Source organism: Artibeus jamaicensis, unplaced genomic scaffold, assembly GCF_021234435.1.
Source record: "Artibeus jamaicensis isolate MK-2021 breed Jamaican fruit bat unplaced genomic scaffold, CSHL_Jam_final scaffold_584, whole genome shotgun sequence".
NCBI lineage: Eukaryota > Metazoa > Chordata > Mammalia > Chiroptera > Phyllostomidae > Artibeus > Artibeus jamaicensis.
In genome coordinates, this window is record NW_026522048.1 from 2,841,199 (window position 1) to 2,865,298 (window position 24,100).

Consider the following 24,100-nt stretch of genomic DNA (forward strand, 5'->3'; position numbering starts at 1 on the left):
CTATTTAGTTCAACCTGGGTCTTAAATATACTAGTTCTGAGACTGCAGAAGTGTTAATACCACATATCTTATGAAATTCATACATCATCTATTTTAACCCTATGTGTAGTTTTAGAATGCATACCCATATTTTCATTGTTGGACTTTAGAAACAGTTATGTGTCTAGTTATGCTTAGAATGCCTTTAATTATAGTAGTTTTATATATTTTAAAAAATTATTTAGTTAAATCATAAATTTGGTGCTCATGGTACTTTAAAATTCCATAGGAAGTTCACAGTTTTTAACTAAATCTTCAGTAGTAAAGGCAAGTTAGCAGGTCAGATGTATCTATTCAATATCATTGATTCAGTTAGCAGTCTGGAATGACACATGCTACAAATACATAGGAATGTCAAGGGCATGTTGTCTTGGTAGTCTTGGCTAGAACTGTTATAATTAATCCGGAGAATATAAGACAGAAGCTACCAAGAAAGAAGGTAAGTAATTGAGACTATGGAGTTAAGGAAAATCCAGAAAAAGTTTCTTTTTCAAAGCAAGGACTACATTTCTTTTTTTAGGTATGTGGGTGAATAAAGTAAATTATATGCATTTCAGGAATTTGAACTGTACTCTTTCCATTACTGCTTTGACAAGCTGAGTGACTTTATCAGCTTTCCTAATCCTTCACGTTTTTCCACTAGTGAAATAAAGAACATTATTTATATCTCACATTCTTTTAATGTTGTGAGTTCCTGTTTATATAGAACTATTGAAGTATAAAATAGTTTCTGAAGTATAAGTAATAGTGACCATAATGCCTGTTATTAAGGCAAAGAAAATTTACATTTGTAAACTTAATAACCTTTCATTTCCTTTTCTGAATCACAATCTTGGAAGAGTTGAAAAACAGAAAGACCTCCTGTTATCTCACAGATGAAATATTTAGTTCACCGTGTTTTGTTCTCTTTGCAAATGATTTACTATATTTAATTTAAAAAAAATACAGGACTCCTTGACATTCTAGTCAAAACTGGTTACCTCTCTTGCAGGCAGACAGGTCAAAACTGGCTGATATTCAATATTATTTGTTTACCTCAGTTTTATCACGAATAAATCCAAGAGTCTTAAAAAGCTAAAGTATAACTATTTAAATAAATTAATGAAAAGATACAGCTTTTCATTTATTATACACTCTTTTCCAAGGAAATTATGGCAAGAAGGAGTAATAATTGAAATACAAGACTTTTAGAAATACATATTTTAGCACTGTAGTCCAGTTCATATCTTATCAGCTATCAAGGAATTTTTCATTACTTTAAAAGGACGGATACAGGGCAGGGTTAGATCATAGGAATTCCATTATTGAACTGTAAGAAACTGCAGGTTTATGGAGGACACTTTACTAGAAAAAGTTGACTGCTTGCACTGTTGCTGAGGTATCTGAAAGTGACAGGGTGGGTGGCCGTGAGGGCCCAGGGACAACTACATAAGAACTTGAATATAGCACGTAAACATGCAGTTCCACTGAAAATAAACAGAAGCGTCAGTGGGCACCGTCATTCCCCAGTTTAAAAATAAGATCACTTATAAACAAAATCTTTTTTTATTTTAGCCACAAGAAGAAAAAGGAATCTGTTTATTTAAGGCAAAGACCATAGTAACAAAAGGAGTGCCTCAGTTCAGTTTAAAGCAAGGGAATTTGATTTTGGTTCCTACATGTCAGTAGGTCCAAGAAAAGGACAGGCAAACACATTCAGAAAGTGGAGCTGGGGAAAAAACGTCTGAAGAGGTTCGTATGTGGATTCTGCTTGCCACAGAAAAAAGGGCACAGTTACAATGAACTGAGCTAATTGATAAAGACTGTTCTACCATGTAAATACTATTCAAACTGTGTTTGTGTTATGTGTGTGCTATATTCCATATTGTAGGAAATCTGCCCTGGCTGATAGGCCTGGCTATATTAAAGCAATTGTTACAGCCTAAAGGGAGAGAAACTTGGAGAGTAATTCAGTCCCAAAGGAAAGACAAGCTGGGAAAGAGACTTGTAAATGATGTAAATACGAACTTGCAGGTGCTTGAGATAAGCGTGGATTTAATGAAACAAATGATCCATTCTGAACTTATTTTGGAAACACATAGTCTTTAAGAACTTAGTTGATGAGTTGAATGAACTGGCCTAATTGAATTAATTCACACTGAGTGTTTGTGTATTCTACTTAAATGAAGCTAGAGCCAACAGTCCTGAAAGTTTTGAGGGGGGGGTTGTTTGTTTTCGCTTATTTATTTTTTGTTTTGTGATGGGAATGAGAAAGGAAAGGGGGTTGTGATCTAGCCCTAAAACAGGCAGAATAAAGCACAGATCAGAGAGACATTGAAGGGGTAGAATTACCAGGCTTTGCAGACTGACCGCATCAGACTGAGCTGGGCCAGTCCAAAGAGACGTGCTGTACAGAGCAGGAAGAGTGAGGTCAGAACATGCCAATGTGAGATGCCTTTATTCTTTTGTTTTTGTTTGGTTTTTCCTTTTTCTTGAGTTTATTGGGGTGACACTGATTAACCAAATCATACAGGTTTCAGGTGCCCAGTTCTAGGATACATCGTCTATACGCTGTGGTGTGTGTTCAGCAGCCCAGGTCAAGTCTGCTCCCATCACCCTTTAGCCCCTGCCACGGCCCACCCCACCCCAGCAGTCACCATCCAGTTGACCTTGTCCATGAGTTTTTCATCTTTTTTTTTCTCTATTTTTCACTCAATCCCTTTACTTTCCAACCCAGCCTCCCAATTCCAATCATAAAAGTTTAGAATGACATTTAATGCTTCCAGGTATTAGAGCTTACCTATCTGTAGATAAACCAGTTTATTTTTTGGCTCTATTATATTAATTAAAACTGTTCTGTTAAATGACTCTAAAATGGCCCCCTTGTGTAATTAAAAATAAACAAATTACTTGACTTTCCCTCCAAAAAGATACTTTGCTGGTAAGTAGAAAAATAAAGTGTAGTGGTTTGATTCATTTTACATAGCATTAGTTACTTTTTATGATTCCAGTACAGTAGAAGGTATATTAAATTATTTAAGATCTTAATTAGCCAACTCAATTTTAGGTATCTCTAATAAGTGTCTTATTTTTCTCACTGTAATATTTTAGCAGAGTTAAAAAAAGAAATCAGAGACTCTGCTTATAGAAAAGATAATATTAGAATGCACAAAGTACATGAATTCATGACAAATTATTAATTTTAAATAACATTATTTTTTAAATATTAAAAGCTGTTTTAATATACTAAGAAGTTTTTCCTAATAATCCAAACCTTTATTGATCTACAGCCATTTCTAGGTCAGCAGCCACACTCCACAGGCCAGGTCCAGTCTGCTGCGTGATTGTGTACGGCTGGCCGGCTGAGATTGGTATTTATAGTGGTTTATAGAAGAACATTTGTAGTCTAAATGATGACAGCGAGTACTGACTTTGAACCCCAACTAAGCAAAATGTTGACCCAAAATAAAGAATCCCTTTCTTCTTTTTTGTACATCTGAATTATAAAAGAAATTAAATTCAGTTATTATGCAAAAGAAATCATAGTCCGTTATTAAATTTTTACTTTTGCGATAAACATTTTGCGGTGGAAATTTGTTTTCTATTGGCTAAACCTACCTGCATAACAGCCTTAATTTTTGCCTCTTGGCATGCAAAGCCTAAAATATGTACCATCTGGTCCTTCACCAAATTTGTGGCACCCTGTTGTATTTTTTTCTCATTTATGTTTTCATTCACTCATACATCAATCAGTTCAGCAAATACTTTCTGAGTAACTCCCATATACCAGGCACTGTTCTAGGCCCTAGAGACACCATGGGGAACAAGATTTTATAAAAAATTCTGCCCTCATGAAAGTTATATTCAAATTATATACATTATCACCTCACAACTACCTTCTTCCATTAGTCCCATTCTATAAATGGGCAAATTGAGGTTGAGAGAGTTTACGTAGTTTACCTGCAGTCTCTCAGCTGGATTGAACTCAATTACACCTGACTGCAAGGCTTGAGTGAGCTTCTAACCACTGGGCAGCGGGGGTATCTGTGCTTGGTTTAATGTTGTTCTGTCACAATCTTGAAATTTTTAACCATTATTTGAACAAGTTTTTGAACAATAAACACATTAAATTTTGCCCTGGCCTCCAAAATTATGTAATTAGTCCTTCCACTGAGGCAAAAGTACTTCTTCTTAGACCACCTTTCTGCCTAGCTGTTTCTCTTTTTTCTCTTCCTTTCAATACCCACATAAATGTATCTATGGAGAGGGATTGAAATCTATCAAACACTTTAGAAAATCAGCTATTATTTTTTAAAGATTTTATTTATTTATTTTTAGAGATAGGGGAAAGGAGGGAGAGAGGGAAACATCAAGCTGTGGTTGCCTCTCGTGTAGCCCTCACTGGGGACCTGGCCTGCAACCCAGGCATGTGCCCTGACTGGGAATCCCTGGTTCGCAGCCCACTCTCAATCCACCGAGCCACACCAGCCAGGGCGGCAGCTATTATTATTTAATGTTCCAATTCAGCAAAAGACTGAAAGTTCCTTGAGGGCAGGACTGTCTCTCACAATAACTTTTTTAAGTTCTTCTGTGCCTAAAGCTCGTTTAAGAACACATTGAATACAGAATGAATATTTTTCCATGGCATTAAATTCCATTAATGTCTGAACTTTGTCAAGGGTAAGAGTTGGCTCTATCTCATCTTAATTTACTTCCAGGAAAGAGCAAAATCTTAACCAGCAATGCTTTCCTCTAATCTATGTGCATTTGTAAATTTTGAGACAGAGTTAGATCTGAATTAAACAGAAGAACTGACCTGGTCTGATATAAGGAAATGCTTTGTCTGCAGTCGATGACTGCAACATTGACACCTTTGAAGTACGCTCGGCGTTTACTGCATTTAAGATGCACGCTTTCCCCTGGCCATTGTGGCTCAGGTGGTTGGAGCTTCATTCCATAACAGAGAGGTTCAGGGTTGATTCCTGGTCCGGGCACTTGCCTGGGTTGCAGGTTTGTCCTGATGCATATGGGAGGCAACCAACTGATGTTTCTCTCTCACATCGATGTTTCTCTCTCTCTCTCTCTTCCTCTCTCTCTAAAAAGCAATGGAAAAATGACCTCAGTGAGAAAAAATAATAAAAAGGATGCTTTATCTCCCTTTCTTTCAATGTCTTGCAGCCTAGTCATTGTTGGATAAGTGAAATGGTGGAACAACTGTCAGTCAGCTTGACTGATCTTCTGGACAAATTTTCAAATATTTCTGAAGGCTTGAGTAACTACTCTATCATAGACAAACTTGTGAAAATAGTGGATGACCTTGTGGAGTGCATGGAAGGACACCCATTTGAGGTAATCTGGCATTCACTGGGATTGTTTTTGATCACTCTTCTCTAAAATCTATATCGGTTGTGGCAGCGGATGGGCATCTCTATTTGTGTGATTTTTAATGTATAGATTTGTAATTTAAATATATTTTGAAAGATGAGCACAGAAATAGATGTTTGTAGTTATGACGCAATGTTGAAATGGACATTGACTTAAAAGTTGTCATTTAATGTAAAAATTGACTTACATCATAATAGAAAAATAGCCCTAACTTTATTTCATATGTGAATGAAATTCTCATAACTTTCCTACTAGGTTACAAATGTTTATTTACCTTTAAATGAAAAATTGTGTATAATGAACCCTTAAACTCGACCTCTTACCCACAGTAATCATGTCATAGCAAAGAAGCACATTTTAGCATCTCCAAGTCATTTTATGAATAGTTGTTACAAACTTCAGAATGTGGGCATGACAGTGATTTGGCTTCTAAGCATATGGAGGAGGCAGTGTACCACTGGAGATTAGGTACCGAACGGGGGGTTGGAATTCAAACCCTGATGCCCTCACTGATTAGCTTAGCGAACGTCACCCCTCTGGGCTCACGTTCTTTATGCCTAAAATGGGACAATGATCCAACCCATGGAGTTTACATTAGATGATTTGTGACGAGTACTTTAGCTTTGTGTCTGTCAAAAGAAATTTTAATAGATTATTTTTATTATGACGATTTTATAACACTGTTTCTGTAATAGAATAGGTCTTAGGAGACTTGCTTCCGCATACAGTTCACAAGCCAAGGTTTAGTCTACAGGCCCTTTAGAAGTTTAAACCTAAGATTTTAAATAATGATTCTGTGCTATAACACTCAAACACTTCCCACTCATCAAAATTCCAGTTGCCATTTAAGATCCAACATTGGTCCCGTTGTGTTCTCCGACCTCAGAACTCTTATCAGGCCAATAAGCTAATCCCCATCTATTATTCACCTCCAGTTTCTGAGTCAGAATGTGTCTTACACTCAGTGACATCTTAGAGTTAACATCTATTTTTATATCATCTCAGCATAAATGGGGTGCTGATGGCACTGATAAGAAGCAGAGGTCACAAAAAGTAGGGTCTGTCAGGTGAGGTGTCATGAAGGAAATATTATGCATGGAGCTGGAAAGATGAGGTAGGTGTTATGTGAATGGGGATGCAAGCAAGAGCATCCTGAACACCAAAGAACTTGCATTTAGTGGTCATGACACTTTGGCTGGAACCCAGCAGATTTATTCAGGTGTTATTTCTCAGTTGTTCTGGAGATTGAGTAAATACATGTGAAGCACTTAAAGAGATACATAGTAAGTGCTATTTAAGTGTTAACTCTTTTTTATTGTTGTTCATGAACAGTTGTCTCCATTTCCCACCACCACCACTCCCGAACCCCAGCCATCCCCACCTCCCACCCTCGATCCTAACCCCACTTTGGCTTTGTCCATGTGTCCTTTATACATGATCCTGACAACCCTTCTTCCCTTTTCTCCCATTATCCCCCTCCCCCCATCCTCTGGTTACTGTCATTCTATTCTGTATTTCAATGTATCTGGTTATATTTTGCTTACTTGTTTGTTAGCCAGTCAAGTGTTAACTCTTATTATTGCCAGATTTTCTTTATAGATAATCATGCATTTATCAGTTCCTAAAATATAGCTTTGATTTGCTTTGGGAGACTAAAAATTAATCATACTGTTTATTCTTTTGTGACTTCTTTCACTCAGCACTATGTTGATAAGATTTATGCACTTTGATGCATATAGCTGTGGTTAATTTTTCACTGCTTATATAGTATTCCATTGATTCAACATACCACTGTTGATTAAACCAGTCTCCTGTTGATTGATACAGGCATTTATAAACACTACTGGTAAGAACTTTCTTATTCATCTCATGGTGCATAAATGCAAAAGCTTCACTCGAGTGTTTACCTAGGAGTGGAGTTTCTGGGTCACAGGAGGGGCAGGCACAGGTTCCACTTTACTAGATAGTATCAAATGTGCCCATTTATATCATTCCATCAGTGTATAAGAGTCCCCTTAGCCCCATCCAAATTCTTGCCAATGTTTAGCATCAACAGACTTTTAAATTTTTAGCTATTTGGAGGATATGTAATGGAGGTTTATTTTTTAAAGTGAGGAATAATGATTATAATGAGCACCTTTAAAGAGCAGTGCCTCTAATTTGTCACTAGGAGGATTTCATTGTTATGATGTTGAATTCACCTTACTCGTCCACTGCCCACACTGTTCTTTTTATCTGGGGTTGAGCCTCAGACTGAACTGAATGGGATCACTCTCCTGCTGTACCAGTTTGGATAAATGTATGTCAAAACAGTCTTCTAACAGTGGTAGTTTTCCTTGAATCTTTGAAGGACATAGTCTTTTACTTTGACAGTTAAATCTGTAGACTCTTTGAAAAATATAATTCTGTTTTTTCTCCTTCTAGAATGTAAAAAAACCATCTAAGAGCTTAGAACCCAAGCTGTTTACTCCTGAAGAATTCTTTAGAATTTTTAATAGATCCATCGATGCCTTCAAGCACTTGGAGATGGTGTCACCTAAAACTAGTGAATGTGTGGTTTCTTCTACATTAAGTCCTGGAGAAGGTAAGACAGCTAAGCACTTCTAATTTAAATGTAAAAATAAAACTTGAATCTCATATGTGTACATAGGAACCTACCTCTGAGTCAAATATATGTAATTAGAGAAAGATGGATGTGTTATGTCCAATGAAAAAGCAAATTATCAATACCATAAAAGACATTAATGGTTGTAGATGTGTTTTCCAAGTCAAAGAGATACTCATTATTTTCAAATTAAAGAATTGTGTGTGAGTCAACAGTAAACAAATAGTCACTCATATTTTTATCATCATTTATCTGGTATTTGTCACTAGAGTACAATTATATTATTCTTTACCTCCCATCTTCTTAATGTCCCTTTGTAAAATCTTTTCCCAAAGGGTCTGAGTTATGAATTCTGATCTCCACTAGTTACACTGTGTTGAGACTCTTTCTCCCCAACCCCCTTCTCTAGGGTCCCTATAATACAAAATTTTAATGACATTGCCTTTTTAAAAAATGACCAAGTCTGAACAATTCTTATTTTTTACATTTACTAGCCTGTATAGGCAGTGAATCTTTGTTCTGTAAGGTGACTGGTGAATTTCTTACTAAAAATAGAACAGTAAGACCTAGTATGAAATAAATAGGATGGAAATAATCTAGATTTGGGAAGTGGACCTGATAAGTGCTCTGGTATTGCACTCAGCCTTCTGGGAACTCTGTAATATCTGTCAATCACCATGCAACACTGACACATTATTGCTTTCTATTTAGATTCCAGAGTCAGTGTCACAAAACCATTTATGTTACCCCCTGTTGCAGCCAACTCCCTTAGGAATGACAGCAGTAGCAGTAATAGTAAGTACATACATCTGATTTAATGCATGCATGGCTCCAGTTAGCATCGATAGGAGTATTGCATGAGCTTTGAAGGAAATCTCTACACTTATTACTGTTAATACTGTTCCATTACTGTTTTTCCTGTTATGGTCTTCCTGAGAGTCAAATGTTAGGTTTGTAGAAGCTGGTTTCCCTACAGTTTGAGATACCTTATTAGAGAATTGGGCTGATAAATTTTCAGCTAAGATTGTTTGAATAAGACATGAAATTACTTTCAGAAATGTGATTTAAGCTTTTTTTCATTGTTGACTTAAAATATATTCCATGTACAATTTGCCTAACAAAAGTGGAATTTTAAAATGGAAAGTACAAATGCTAGGTGTATGGAATTCCAAGGATATTTTCAGTTTTATATATATTTTGCTATGCACTATTGTGTATTTGAAAATTGGATGATTTTGTTATTTGATTATAAAATTATATGTTGGAAGAGAGTGTGCTTCCTTCCCTGAAATCGCTGTCGTCTTTGGCCAAGAGCCCAATTTCCTACAAGTCTAATGTCCTCTTTTCAAATCTAGGCAAAGGTTGTTAGATTTACTGAGTAATCTGACCCCCTAGGTTCATGGAAGCTGTAAGAGAAAAAAATTCATTTTGTGATCTTAAGCTAAGGAAGTCATCCCTGAAGACTGAGTAGTAGGACATCGTTAGAGATGTCGTACAGTTAGAGACACTGAAGACCTATCTATAAAAAGAAGTGATCGATTTATTATAAATCCATAGTAGCAATTCTGCATTGCAGAAATTTTTAAAAAGAATCTCTAATATTCCTTTCATTTCAATTTTTTCCAACCAAACCTGACCTGAATTGAGTTGAGGCTTTTGATAGCTTTATCCTTCTAAAAGTAAATATTTATACATTTATCTATAAAAATATCAATGTATTTGATTGCAGGTTGCCACCCTGACCTCACTGAGGATATTATATAATATACAATATATGCAAAAACCAGAACCTTCTAAAGTCTAAAATTTTGAATTATACAATAGTTCAAATCTGAAAAGTTTTGTAAAAGAACTATGTGTATGCTAGTCAATTAAGGTCTTTCTTACTAATTATGGATTTTATTAATTTTTTTCAAAGAAGCAACTTTCACTTCTTAAATTCTATTTGTTTATATTTCATTGATTTCTAATCTTTATTACTTCTTTCATTCTGCTGTGGATTTAATTTGCTCAATTTGTTCTAGCCTCATAAGGTCTTAAGGTGGAGAAATCAGATCACTGGTTTTTAAATCATTCTTCTTTTCTAATATGAGCACCATAAATGTGTAAATTTCCTTGTAAGCAGCTTTAGCTGCATCCTGCACATTTACATTTATTTTATTTTATTTTATTTTTTCCATTACTATCTACTGCATCCCACGCATTTTGATATGTTGTGTTTTCACGATTATATTTTTAATATTTTAAAATTCTCTTTGTGATTTCTGCTTTGATTCATGAATAGTTTGAAGTCTGAAAATGTGTTTTCCCTAGATGTTTTATTGTTACTGGTTTATAAATTAACTCTATTATTTGGAGAACATACATTATAATCTTTTGAGATTCGACACTTGTTTTATGTGTATTGTTCAGATACCAGGTGCGAGCATTCTCAAATTTAATTAAAGTGGTTGCTTGTGTCCTTCGGGTCCTTCTATATTCTTATGAAATTTTTTGTGAAATTTTTTTATCAGTTAGTGAGAGAGGGAAATTAAAAATCTTTACATTGTGGATTTGGCCACTTCTCTTTTTTTTAAAGATTTTATTTATTTATCTTTAGAGGGGAAGGGAAGGAGAGAGGGAGAGAAATATCAATGTATGGTTGCCTCTCGTGGGTCCCCTGCTGGGAGCTGGCCTGCAACCCAGGCATGTGCCCTGACTGGGAATCGAACCGAGATCGTCTGGTTCGCAGGGCCCCACTCAATCCACCGAGCTACACCAGCCGGGGCTCACTTCTCTTTTTTAAAGCATATCTCTGGTAGACAGGATATAGGTGGGTCTTGTTGTTTTATCTAGTTTTTCTGACTTTTAATTAGAGCATTTCATTCATTTATATTAATATGATTATTGGTACAGTTGGGCATGGGTTTACCATTTTGTACTGTGTTCCCTGTTTGCCCCATTTGTTTATCGGTCCTCTCTTCCTCCTTCCCAGCCGTCTTTTGAGTTAAAGTGTTTGTATGCACATGTATGGCATGCACACGCGTGCATGTGTGTGTTCTATTTTGATTACTCAGCTGGATTTTCAACAGCACATCTTGGCATTTTCTTGTGGTTGCTTTAGGAATTACAACAGACATCTTAACTTGTAACATCCTACTTAGAGTTAATACCATGGCACTTTAAAAACATGTAAGAACCTGGAAACAGGATAGTGCCACTTACAACCATATTTTGTGCTGTGTTGATGGATATGTATACATATACATATTGTCATAAACTCTACAATGCAGTATTAAACTCGATGATTTGAACCATCATCATCTTTTATGTTTACCCACATAGTCTTTCTGTCTTGTACTCTTCATTCCTTCCTAGCAATCCAAGTGTCCAGCCAGGGTTGACCACTTCCAGGCTGAAGAACTTCCATTGCCATTTCTCGTTAGTGTACATCTGCTCACCACAATTTGTTTCTTTTAATTGAAATCTGCATTTTTGTATTTAATATTGCAGGTATTATTTACTAGATATGAACTTCTAGGTTAACAGATTTTTAGTTCCGTCCTTTAAAGACGTTACTCTGTTTTTCTGTGTCTGTTGTTGCTCACGAGGTCACCAACATCTGTATTATTTTTTTTTCTCTTATGCGCTGGGTCATTTTTCCCCTCTGCCTTCTTTCAAAAATTTCTTCTGTTTAGCAGTTTAAGCCAAAGTGCGTGTTCTCTGTATTTATCTTTCTCATTGTTTGTCAAACTTCTTGGTTATGTAAGTTAATTTGTCCCAAATTTGGAGAAAATTTTGGCATAACTTTTTAAAATTTTTTATTCTTTCACCTCCCCTTCTGAGACACAGATCACATATAAGGAGCAGTCTGATATTGTCTCACAGATCATGGAGATTTTGTTCAGGTTTTTTTTTTCGACCTCTCTTCTCTTCATTCTTCAAAAGGAATAGTTTCTGCTTATCTTTTTTTCAAGTTCCCTGACTCTTCTGCCACCAACAATCTGCTACTTTTTTCACCCAGTACATTTTGTTGCCATTTTTTATTTGTTATTTAAACTTTATTGTATTTTTCCATTACCATTTAGTCCCCTTATACTATCTCCCCAAGAAATCACCACACTGTTGTCCATGTCCAGGAGTCCCTTTTTCTTTTTGCTCAATAAATTTAGAATTTATTTTTTAGAGCAGTTTAAGGTTCACAGAAAAACTGAGGGGAAGGTGCAGAGATTTCTCATACACCCCTGGCCTCCATACATGCATAGACAGCCTCCCCCATTATCGACATCCTGGCCAGAGCAGTTCATTTGTTACAAATGATGAACCTTTATGGACACATTATTAGCACCCAAAATCCGTAGTTTACATGGGGTTCACTCTTGGTGTTTTACATTCTATGGATTTGGATCCAATATAATTTTTTTATTTCTAAGTTTGCTCTTTGTGTTATAGGATTTCCATTTGATTATGTTTTATATTTTCCTGCTGAGATTTTTTTCCATGTAGTCATTACAATAATATTTTCTTTGGTGGCCCTTGGATATAGTTATAATAGCTGCTTTAAAGTTCTTTTCTCTAATTTCCACATGCAGGTCATCTCAGTGTTGTTTTCTATTGATTAATTTTTTTCCTCCCTGAGTACAGTCACATTCCCCTTTAGATGGCTTGTAATTTTCAAACCCATGCTGGACTGGTGGATACTATGTAACTGTGCCTGCAGAATGTGTAGCGTTCCTTTAGAGACTTGAATTTGTTCCAGTGGGTAGTTCAACTCCAGCAGTCCCCCAGTATCTGTGGCGTATGCTTTCTGTGGTTTTAGTCCCCCACAGTCAAATGTGGTCTGAATATATTAAATGGAAAATTCCAGAAATAAACAATTCATAAGCTTTACATTGTGCCGTGTTCTGAGTAGCATTCTAAAATCTCTCACCATCCTGCTCTATCCCACCGGGAAGTGAATCATCCCTTTGTAGCGCATATCCATTCTGTATACCATCCCTGCCTGTTAAGTCACTAAGTGGCCAGAAAACTTCCCCATTCTTGCTGTCAGAACTCCTTCGTCTCTGAATGACTGTTACAGCGCTGATAAAGTCTTAGCTGCACAGGCATTGTTTCATTTAGTGCCAGGTTTTGTGAAGTTTCAACTGGTGCACTGCACATAGAGCCTATTTGAGGAGTGGCTTAATGAGACTTTTATGGAAATTTCTGAGGCTCCTTCTCTGCTGGCCTCCTTTCCACAAACTCCAGCCATGTCAGCCACCCTGAACTTCAGTCTGACTTCCTGTGTCAGAATACTGAGCCCTCCTTGGGTTCTACCTTTCATGCCTCTGAAGGTGCCTCCCAGCCAGAAAACCAGGGCAGTCAATGGGCCTTACTCACCATGTGTGTTTTCTCTCTCAGGACTTTTACTCTTGTGCTGCCAGTTGGCTAATGTGTCTGAAAACAGCTGCCTCAGATAATTTGTCTAGTATAATAATTATCTAGGTTGGAAAGGCTCATCTGCTACCATCATGGTTGGAAGCAAACTTCTTCTCCACTTACTTTAAAAGACAAACTGAAGCCCTGGCTGGTGTAGCTCAGTGGATTGACAGCAAGCCTGCGAACCACGCGATCGCAGTTCGATTCCCAGTCAGGGCACATGCCTGGGTTGCAGGCCAGTTCCCAGCAGGGGACACACAAGAGGCAACCATACATCGATATTTCTTTCCCTCTCTCCTTCCCTTCCCCTCTAAAGATAAATAAATAAAAATCTTAATAAAAAAAAGACAAACTGAATGCAAAACACCTATTCAGTCTGTGCCTCTGAATCTGAAGGTACTTTTAAAATTGCAAAATGAATGGTCAATCTTCTGTTTGTTTGTTTTGCTTTCTTTCATTTCTTCCTTTTGTGAAAAGTACGGGTCTTGCACAATAAGCAGCTTTTGACCAGGTGCTAGTGCTCATGAATATGGCACTTAGATACCGATGCACCGGCCAAGCTCCTGTAGAGCTTGTGTTCTAAGGGAAACAGGCATAAATAAAACACTCGCTATTTTGTTATATTTATACTGCATATAATGTCTGTGTAATATACAGTTGGCCCTTGGACAACATAGGTTTGAACTGTGCGGATCCACATATATATGGGTTTCTCTTCCATAAATACTTGTATGGACTATTTTTGATATGCAATTGGGAGTTCACGGATGTGGAGGCTAAACTGTATGAGATGATCTACGACACTTACATAGGGGACTTTTATATCCACAGGGGGTACTGGAACCAACTCCCCCTGTCCAGCCCCACAACAGTACCCCTCAGATATCAAGGACAGTTAAGTTTTGAGGGAGTTAGAAGTTATATGTGGATTTTCAACTGCGCGTAGGAGGGGGCAGATTGCTGCCCCTAACCCCTGCATTCAAGGGTCAACTTTTTATTATAATATGTATAATAATAGATGTACATAAATGACTATTGCGGGAATAGGGTCAGGGATACATGAAGAAAGCTAGTTTTCAGGGATAACAACCAAAAAGTGGCCGTGCTCACCGGAAGACTGGGCCCTGTGAAAGAGTCTAAAAATGTGTGTCTTCTTTGTAGCTTGTAAAGGGGAATCCAGGTTACCCAAAGGGAGTTGTATTTTCAAAGTAACAGTAACATATTTTGTACCAAGCTAAAAAGATGTTTTAAAAATGCTTATTTTCAGATCCTTACAAAGAGCATTTATACATGATACAGAAGGAAACCCTTACTTTGGTATTACCGTAACCATCTTCTAGAAATATAGTCTTGAGGCAGATTGCCTTGATGCTGTCTCTCAGCCCATGCCCCGCCGTTTGACCTTGGGCTAGTGCCTTGATCTCTCTGGACTCCCCAGTCAAGTGGAGGATGATACCACCTTCACGGGGTTTCTGTGAGTTTCAAACATCGGCACACATGAACCCGGAGCCATGCCCACTGTGTAGTATGTGTTCACCATTAATTATTAGAACAATTGGATGCACTGAGGCTGCATGGGTCAGTGAATGGCAAGCCCATGGTAACCTTTGGATTTGAGTTAAGAAGTGGCAACAAGTAGCTTGCTCCCTAAGCACCGAGACATCCCTGTTCACAGTGCGATACTTGAAAACAGACTCACCCTAAAAAAGAGTTCAGCAAATTTGTAGCACAGTTTTTGTGTCCTGTATTTGTACAGATGTTGGGCATCAGTAGTCAAACAGAACAAGTCAATTCCCACAAAGTTTGGACAGTGGAAAGTTTCTTTCATTCTGATATAAAATTAATATGCTAACAACCCAGGAATTTAGGATTACTGAAATCCTATGCAGATGAGCTCCCTCACTCTACAAGATTTCTTTAGGCAGTCTTTACAGGAAAGCAAAGCTTTATTACTGCTTGGGCTTTGGCCCTGAATACCCTTCACATGGGCCTGGAGGCACCTGATCCAAATCTCACTGATCCTTGGTAGACAGCATTAGCAGCAAGTGTTGGGAGTCAGGCCCTGGAGGTGCCAGCAAACCATCTCTGATAACATTTTTTTTTGGTTTCCTGCAAGAAGGATGGCAGTATCATTATTAGGCCACTTGAATTAATAGAAAAAAATAAGTGAGGAAACCTTGACCTTGATAGGAGGCAAAGCTCAGTTCCCTTGGTCCCACTGTTCCCCTCCCAGTATTTACCAGGCCTCTCCTGCAGGACGCCAGTCAGTTTCCAGGACTTTGCCTGGGGCCGCAGTCCTAGGGGTGGAACTTTCAAAGCAGTTAAAAAGTCACAGTACTCAGGGTGAGATGAGCTTTCCTGAGTTAGGTTTCTCCAGCAGCCTTTGTTTGCAGTACCTCCCTTAGGGGCTTGTCTTACCTAAGAAAAGGGTTGAGTGGGAAATCCCAGAACACCTCACTCTCTTGTAAGCTCCTTCTGCTTTTTTTTATGCTGTGGTCTCGACTTGAATGGTGCAGTTCAAGATTTGACCTTTGGATAACACAGGGAGAACAGGGTGTTTGGCTGCCCTGATTCCCCTCCAGACCTCTAGCCATGGAGTTCTCCATAGCACCGCCCTAGCTCATTCGTTTTCCATGGTGCTGGGGGACAAAATATCAATAGCCTCTTTTGTTCCCTCTGTTAACATTGGTTAGGGCTCCTCAAGGAGGGTCCATGGTCAAATCTGTCAACATTGCACACCAGCAATTCTGGTATCGAATGTGAGCCAGAGCAGTTGGCTGTTAAGAAAAACTCAAACATGTGACTGGAGTACAAACACGGGCAGTTTATTTGTAGATAGTAAAGCTAAAATTCCTAAAATGGTAGGAATTGCATGTAGTTCCGAATCTTCTTTCTTACAGAGAACACTTTGATAAATGGTTAAATCCCAGACTAGTGCACATAGAAACCCCTTAAAGTAACTGTATTGTTGTAATAATAGTAACGCTTTGGTTACATTAAGCCCTATTTTATAATGCAGGCATATTTTGGTGAGAGAATTCTCACTGGGCTCCAATTGAGATGCCTAAACGGTATTTCCCACAGGCTTACAGGATGTGAGGTGGGTCGGAAAAACTGTGAGTCAAGTCTCAAGGAAGCGATTTACTGGCATGTGAATGGAAGACCCCACTTCCCTACCCAGTCCCCCCGTCCCTTACACACACACCCTCCACGCAGGACCCCTCAGTGCTGACATGTGCCCTATTATTAGAGCCTCTTTGGAAACATAGAAATCATAAAATTAGTGAATTTTCTACTTCCACCTTACAAATGGTGGGAAAACAAGTAATTCCTGTTCTCTCTAGAGTAGGTAAGATTTGTTTCTGGCCTCCCATTTTAAATCTTTGTGTTTATTTTTTCCCAGTAAATGTTGATACATATACATTGATTCAGTTTTTTTATATTATGTTACTATATTTAGGAATTTTATATGTTAATTAGGTGGCTGTAGGCTGACAGAAATTTGAGCATCATGGTAAAATATCATAGCCCAAAGCAGTCACTTTATCTTGGATTCATTTACATTTTCATTATATAATTATTGGAAATGTATAATTTCTAAATTTATCGCATCGTCCAAAGACAACTGAGATTTTAACTTCCAGAATGGCATATGCCAGTGTTTCCAAACCACAAAGTTGTTCCCTGTCAAGAGACAGTGAAAAATCTGTCAAAATGTTAAGTTTTGTGTTGGGAGGCAGAGACTCTGGTGGGAGATGTGATTTTTTTGTATCATGAGTCACCCCGCTTCCTGGGGAAGAGCCAAACAGGAACGAGGAAGGTGTTCTCGGATAATAAATGTCTTCTCTCTCACTAAGTTACTTATTTAGAGTAACCAGTGGGGAGACACTGGTGCTTTCCACCATTTTCTAATGTTCAATAGTCTCAGGCTTTCCAAAATAAAAATTCCGAGAAGTCAAACCTTTGGCTTATAGCCCAGTGCCTGTCACTGCCTGGTGTCCAGAAACTGCGTGTTGAGGGCGTGAGAAGGAAACAGCATGACTCTGAGTGTGAGGCACCTACAAGCGGTCTACCCACAAGGGACACAGGACGGCAATGCATAGCTGGCCAGACACGGCTTAATACATGCAGACCTTGATCTGGGTCGTAACACATCAGCTTTAAAACTGCTTGGCTAGATATCAAGAATGAGAAAGTGAAAGATGTGGAAGATAAAGTCATAGAAGATGGATTTTCCTGGCAGGATAAATCATTCTTGCCCCCCATAACCACTGCCCAGGAGTACATTGTCTGTATGCCCCACGCATCAATAGTAACCCAGTCTGATCTCCTTTTGTCTGTGGGCTTGTTTCTTTTTTCAACTTATTTACCTTTTGGAGACTACATGGATTTGTATGGTCATTTCAAAATAATACTCTGCAGAAAATTCAGCGGTTTAAATATTTTGAACAGAGATAGGTCAAGAGCACGTTACAGAAACAGTTGGGAACGACCAGAGTGATAAGAGCCAAACCGCTAGTGTGGACGTGTTGTGCTCACCACCGTACTGTTGAAATTACAGGGAAGGCCTCGTATGCCACTGGAGCCTCCCACCTGCAGTGGGCAGCCATAGTATTGCCAGCACTCGTTTCTCTTATGATTGGCTTTGGAATTGGAGCCTTATACTGGAAGGTAAGTGTTGCTTTTTGACCGATAACTTTCTGACTTTATATATTTATTTGTTCTTACTATATGTACATAAATGGTGAACAAACAAATGCCTTTTTCTATGCAAGGATCTCACCAAGAAAATGATCAAATAGGCCCTGGCTGGTGTGGCTCAATGGATTGAGCATGGGCTGCGAACCGAAGGGTTGCTGGTTCGATTCCCAGTCAGGGCACATGCCTGGGTTGTGGGCCAAGTCCCCAGTAGGGACCATCTGAGAGGCAACCACACATTGATGTTTCTCTCCCTCTTTCTCCTCACTTCCCCTCTCTCTAAAAAATAAATAAATAACATCTTAAAAATAAAATAAAATAAAATAGGTGAAGTTCAACCTTAACAAAATTTCAATCTTAGAAAAGTTTTTCCCCCATTCCTTGTTGTGCTTTGGAGGTAACTCCTCTGGCTAAGAATGCACACATAAGAAATGGTAGCTGGTTTGGTAGCTTCAACTAAATATAAAACAGGATAGAATATGCGAGAATCTGATGACGGGCTTACTCCAAACAGAAATGCCATTTGTATTATCTGCTCGTTTGGATTTCTGCCTTCCGTTTTCTTTTTGAAGCCTGTCTAAAATTTTAAAATGTGCTAAATCATTGTGACTCAGCTTTTTGAAATGCCTTTTGAATTTGATTACTATTTAAATATTTCAGTTTCTTTATTACATTTTTGTCTACAACATTCTAAAATTGCTGAGTCGATAATACCATGCATTTTTTATAGCTTCTTATAGGAAGAATATTTTACATGCTGTCTTCTGAAGAAAACTTGTTGGAGTCATTGCCATAAAGTAGAGACCACTTACCTCTTCAACATTGCTTCTTACTGATATTTTTACCATATATATATATATATATATCATTGTTCTTTTTCCAGAAGAAACAACCGAATCTGACAAGGGCAGTTGAAAATATACAGATTACCGAAGAGGATAATGAGATAAGGTATTTTGGTTTATTAAATGTGTGCACAAGTAAGCTTGACAGTGTCATTTCGCGTACCATGCACAGTGTCATCATGTCTGTTACGAAGTTTTCACTCTTACAGTAGCAGCTCCCAACCCATGTCTTCTCAGTCTTTGCTCACATTCCTAACCTCTGACTCTTTCTGCAAGCTTACATGTCCATTACCTGTAGGGTACCTTTCTTAGGGCATTGGAAGTGGTCCTCTCCAATTTATTTTTGTGAGTAGATCCTTGCTCAGACTCCTGGTCATCGGGCTCGGTAGCCATGTTTGCATATCCTTCTTTTCCACACTGTTACCCAGACATACTGATTTCTGTCTCAAGTCTCTTATTAGCTTAGCTCCTTCATTGGCAATACTGATTATCTTCATCCATATCTTTATTATGAGTTGCTGCCACATAATCTTTTTCTTTCTTAGCCCCTCTAAACACTACCTTGTCTCATTCTTCTTTAACTTTAGTTCATAACATCACTTCCTAGTCAAGATACTTGGTGATTTTTTTCTCGCATACGTAATACATTTGGCTTCATTCTAGTTTTAGAGCCCTTACTGTTACCCAGTGTATTCAGTATTTTCTCCAAAGCCAAATATAAAATATAGAACTTGTTTTAAGTTACCTTTCCATGTACTGTAGCTGACCGTGATCACTTTTTTACCTCATGCCATATCACCCCAGTGCTGATACTTTGATTTTACATTCAGTTATAGTTTCCATTTGTCATGTTACTTTCTGTCAGATTACTCCTGTTCATATGCATATTCACACATTAAGTGCATATAAGCATTTTTAGTGTGGGCATATGCATATGAATAGAGAATTTAATAAGTACTCAGGGAGAGTATGATGAGGGATATAAAGTCTCCCCTCAGCTTTATAGTTTTATTTATGAAGGTAAGCTTCCTAATCACCTTTGCAACCTTCTGTTACTATATTTACAGAAAAAAAATACTGCCTTTTACAATGCTCAGATCATGATGTACTTCAGAATCTCTGTCCAAAAGCAAATAAGCATTTTTCTTATTGTTTTTCAGTATGTTGCAAGAAAAAGAGAGAGAGTTTCAAGAAGTGTAATTGTGGCTTGTATCAACACTGTTACTTTTCATACATTGGTAAGTTTTTAGAATTCAAGCTGAAAGATTTAATAAGAACTATGCAGCATCTTACAGGCCAAAGTTTAGAAACAAAATGTATTATCTTCTATTAAGTTGATGTCTGATATGTTCACTGAAAGCTGTCACATAATTGAACTGTGCATTTCAAACCCATTGCTATAGTCTAAAGTTCTGAAAGGCAAAGCAGCGTTAGTCCTCATGAGTGGGTTAATCTTGCATATAAAAAATTAACAGTTAAGTTTTACTGTTTTTGAGGCCAGAAAATAAATTTTGCAGGGAAATAAAGTAAATTAGGACTAAAATAAAGTATTATTAGTAGAAGAATAAATAAAATCAATTTCAATTAGGTATAACTACTGTAACATGATTTAAAAGAAAAATATTTCATTTGTTAGATACTGAAATGAGCAAACACAAAAACCATGTCCCTGCCATTTTGAGGAAAAAGGAGAAAAGGTCGAAATATCTTAACAATCAGGAGAGGGGAATTGTCAAGGTAAAGTGCCACCTGCCTCATGACTGGTAAACACTGTGCCTCATCACAGTACAGAGCCCAGGGCGCACTGAATATAAACAAGTGAGAAGTATCTGTCGTGCTGTGTGAGACTGCCGAGGGCTTGTGGGGGAAAGGAGAGTGAGAAAACATTTCCAGAAGGACTGAGGTTCACATCTCCCCTCCCAGATCCCCAACTCCAAATACTCTTGGGGGAGCACCCCAAATGGCACTAACCTAGTCCAGCCTGGATTCATGCTCTTCTCACTTTCACTTCTGCCAACTGCCTCTTAATTTTGTTATGCCCATGGAATCCTGAGTGCCTTTATTACAGTGGGGTATGAGGGTTCTCTCCAGCTCTTTAGTTCTTCCTCATATTCTCTCATGGTCACAGGAGCATCACTCCGTCTCCCGGATTGTATAGATGCAGTCAGCGGTGAGCTTGGTCTTCCTCTTAGAGGTCGCTGTCCTTCTAACTTGCACTTCTGTCTCAGTGGTGAGCTTGGTCTTCCTCTTAGAGGTCACTGTCCTTCTAACTTGCACTTCTGTCTCAGATTCCAACATTTATCTCTAGATTGAAACTTCACCAGTAAAAACTGGGCCACAGAACCTTTCACCTCTTCCAGGAGCACTCACTTTTAGAATTAAGACTATCATTTTCAACAACCCAAAATAACACAATACAATAACCAGGATGTCACATATTTCTCTAACACTTTAACCTTGCTCCTGCACAGACTTCATTTTTGTCCTTCATCATGCCCTTGATCACTGTGCCCAAAGTATGAATCCTAGCTTCTCTCCAGGCTCCTTTTTTTTTTTTTGCCGGATAAAGTAAGTGAATATACCCTTAGCTCCACTCTTCATTTTCTGGAGTCGTATTCCCCAAGGTGAAATAAGTGCTTTTCTTAGAAACATATTTCTCTGCCTCTTAACCCCAATACAAGCCTCACTATATCTCTGCTGTCTGCTGTTTCGGTTCCCTGAGCCAGACATCCACAAATAAATCATACATTAAATGGTTGAGTCTTGAAGGCTCAAGTAATGTCTTCTGTTGTTTGGTTTTGGATTGCATAGCTGGGATCCTGTTTGGGCCCATGGGCCTTCAATCATGTGGTTTTTAATTGTAGCATTTGTCCTATGATATTTGGAGAGTGGATTAGGATGGGAAAACCCAGGGCACTTGTTTAAGAGGGAAAAATGATGGCATTCTAAAGCAACTTACACATATGTCTATAGTGAGGGAATATTCAAGGACAGGAACGGAGTCTGTCTGTTCTTGCCATATGTCTTTACTTACTGCCTACACACTGCAGGCTCTCAGTAAGTGTCTGTTGAATGAATGACTGAGTGAGTGAATAAACCCTAGATGAAAGTTTTCCAAGAAGATAGTTAGCTCTGCTGCACAATATTATTATGCCTATAGTTTACAGTGTTACATTGTGTCCTGTCTTAGATCTACTTAGATGTTCTGTTTTAGATCTACAGGACACTTCCACATTGTGTTTCTTTTAGGAAATCTCTCTACCAGCCTCATTACAATGAGAACTATCTTCCACTCTTACCGAGCTGGGATAAGTCAATATACACTGCTAACTGAGTATCAACAGACTCATGCTATTCACTATGAACCAAACCGGGCTTTCTGGGTGACTATGCAGTCCTTCTACCGAAGTCTCAATTAACATTCCTTGTAGATGACTCCCAAGTCCCAAATCTATTATTTGCAGCCCTGACTGTTCTCTGAATTCTAGTTTAACATATTTGGCCACTGGTCAGTATTTACTAACAGCTCTTTCTGTTTTCTTTTAGCAGTACCACCATCTGGTTAGTCCCAGAGGCTCCAAATAAACCTTAAGTACTCCCTGTAATGTTGAGCCTCACATTCCATCATCAGTAACTATGATTTGTTGATTCTTTTACTGAAATGTTCCCCAAATGTTCCATGCTTTCCTGTTTCCTTGGCCCTGACCCTAGGTCAGGTCATCGTGCTCTCACATCTGTTCAGCAGATCGGCCTCCTAAATGGACTCCCTGACTCCAGTTCACCGTTCCCCTTAATCCAGCCTCACTAACATTTGATTACCCACCTAAAAGTCTGTTTGTTTTACTGTATCACTCACATCTGTTCTCAACCCTCCAACAGTTCCTTATATTGCTAAATACAGTGGAGGTCCCCTACTTGGAATTTTTCAAACTGATCCCCACATTTTCTTCTCAGCACTTGCTCTCTTTATGTGTGACCTCCACTGGCATCCAGCTGAACAAACTGACTCTGGAACACAGGTTGTACTTTTGGCTTCTCAGACTTAGTTAATACCATTTGCAGTATCCAGATCACTCCTTCCCTATGCTAAGAAATTAGTCATTTAGCATCTAGCTCATTTACCAGTCATTTAGCATCTAGCTCACTACTAACACCAACTCTATTACCTACACAATGAAGCCTTTTTCCTGTTGCTAGTGATTTCTCTCTCCCTTCAGATAAAGCAACTGCATGTGGGTGTACATGGTACAATTCTAAGGGATGCCCCCCAGACCAGCATCTAGAGCTGTGTTGCAGGCACTTCCTATACAACCAATATGCAGTGTCCTTGTCTCAAATTTATTATTGCCTTTTCCTTGTAAGCTCCTTTAGTTACTTCTTAAACTTTGTCAACTTCTAGTTTCCTTTTCAAAATAGGTTATTATGCATACGTCCTATTTCCTTTTGTAGTCTCTAGGCAACAGGAGGATACAACTAGGTTATATTAAGCTTTGCATCCAACAATGCACCTTCTAGAGTTTGTGGGAAGAATGAAGAGCAAAAATTTCCTATAATATATTCTATTTTATTTCTTTCTCTTAAATTGTGCCATACACAACCAAATCAATGAAAAATTTTTAGTATCAGCTAATTGACCAAGGGAATTTTTTTACTACTCTTACGGATTTTTCATGTTTGATGTCAAATAGATACAGCTTTAGTGTATTTTCTCTTAGAGGTGACTTCTTTAGTTTCTAGTTCATTATCTTACATTTCTTCCATGTTCTTTTCTTCTATTTAAAATATCAAAATATCCTCTTTGTTTTCCATTAATAGGTTATTTCCTTTCGAGAACTATTCCATTATTTTATGTTCTAGTGTTCCAGTATTTGTCCTGATTTAATTTGTTCTAATTAGTGAGGCTTCCATCTCAGGGAATCCTTGCCATAAATGAGTTATTCACCTTGGATTTTCTCCTTTCTTGTTAGCCAAGAAAATGAACATAATCCAGCTTATGCCTTATTTTGAAAATATACAATTACAACTCTCCATTTCACTTCTACCTTGGTACTTTTTACTTCTGTTACTCTGTTTTCAGCGGATTTCTTCTACCTTTGCTTCCACCACATCCTTTTTCCCAAATTATACTCAAAGTTCCTTGGAAGTTTTAAAC

General features: G+C 38.0%; 1 protein-coding gene across 3 annotated transcripts in view; it reads left to right on the forward strand.

Moving 5' to 3' along the window:
• Positions 1–24,100, forward strand: part of KITLG (KIT ligand) — a 118,023-nt gene that overhangs the window by 62,434 nt on the left and 31,489 nt on the right. For 2 of the 3 annotated variants that reach the window (XM_037128150.2, XM_037128149.2), the window contains exons 4-9: positions 5,197–5,367; positions 7,828–7,987; positions 8,720–8,803; positions 17,967–18,076; positions 18,987–19,054; positions 20,109–20,186. In XM_037128150.2, coding sequence (XP_036984045.1) covers positions 5,197–5,367; positions 7,828–7,987; positions 8,720–8,803; positions 17,967–18,076; positions 18,987–19,054; positions 20,109–20,148 — 633 coding nt within the window. In that variant the 3' untranslated portion in view covers positions 20,149–20,186. The remainder of the gene's footprint in view (positions 1–5,196; positions 5,368–7,827; positions 7,988–8,719; positions 8,804–17,966; positions 18,077–18,986; positions 19,055–20,108; positions 20,187–24,100) is intronic. The other variant, XM_037128153.2, reaches the window with a different exon arrangement.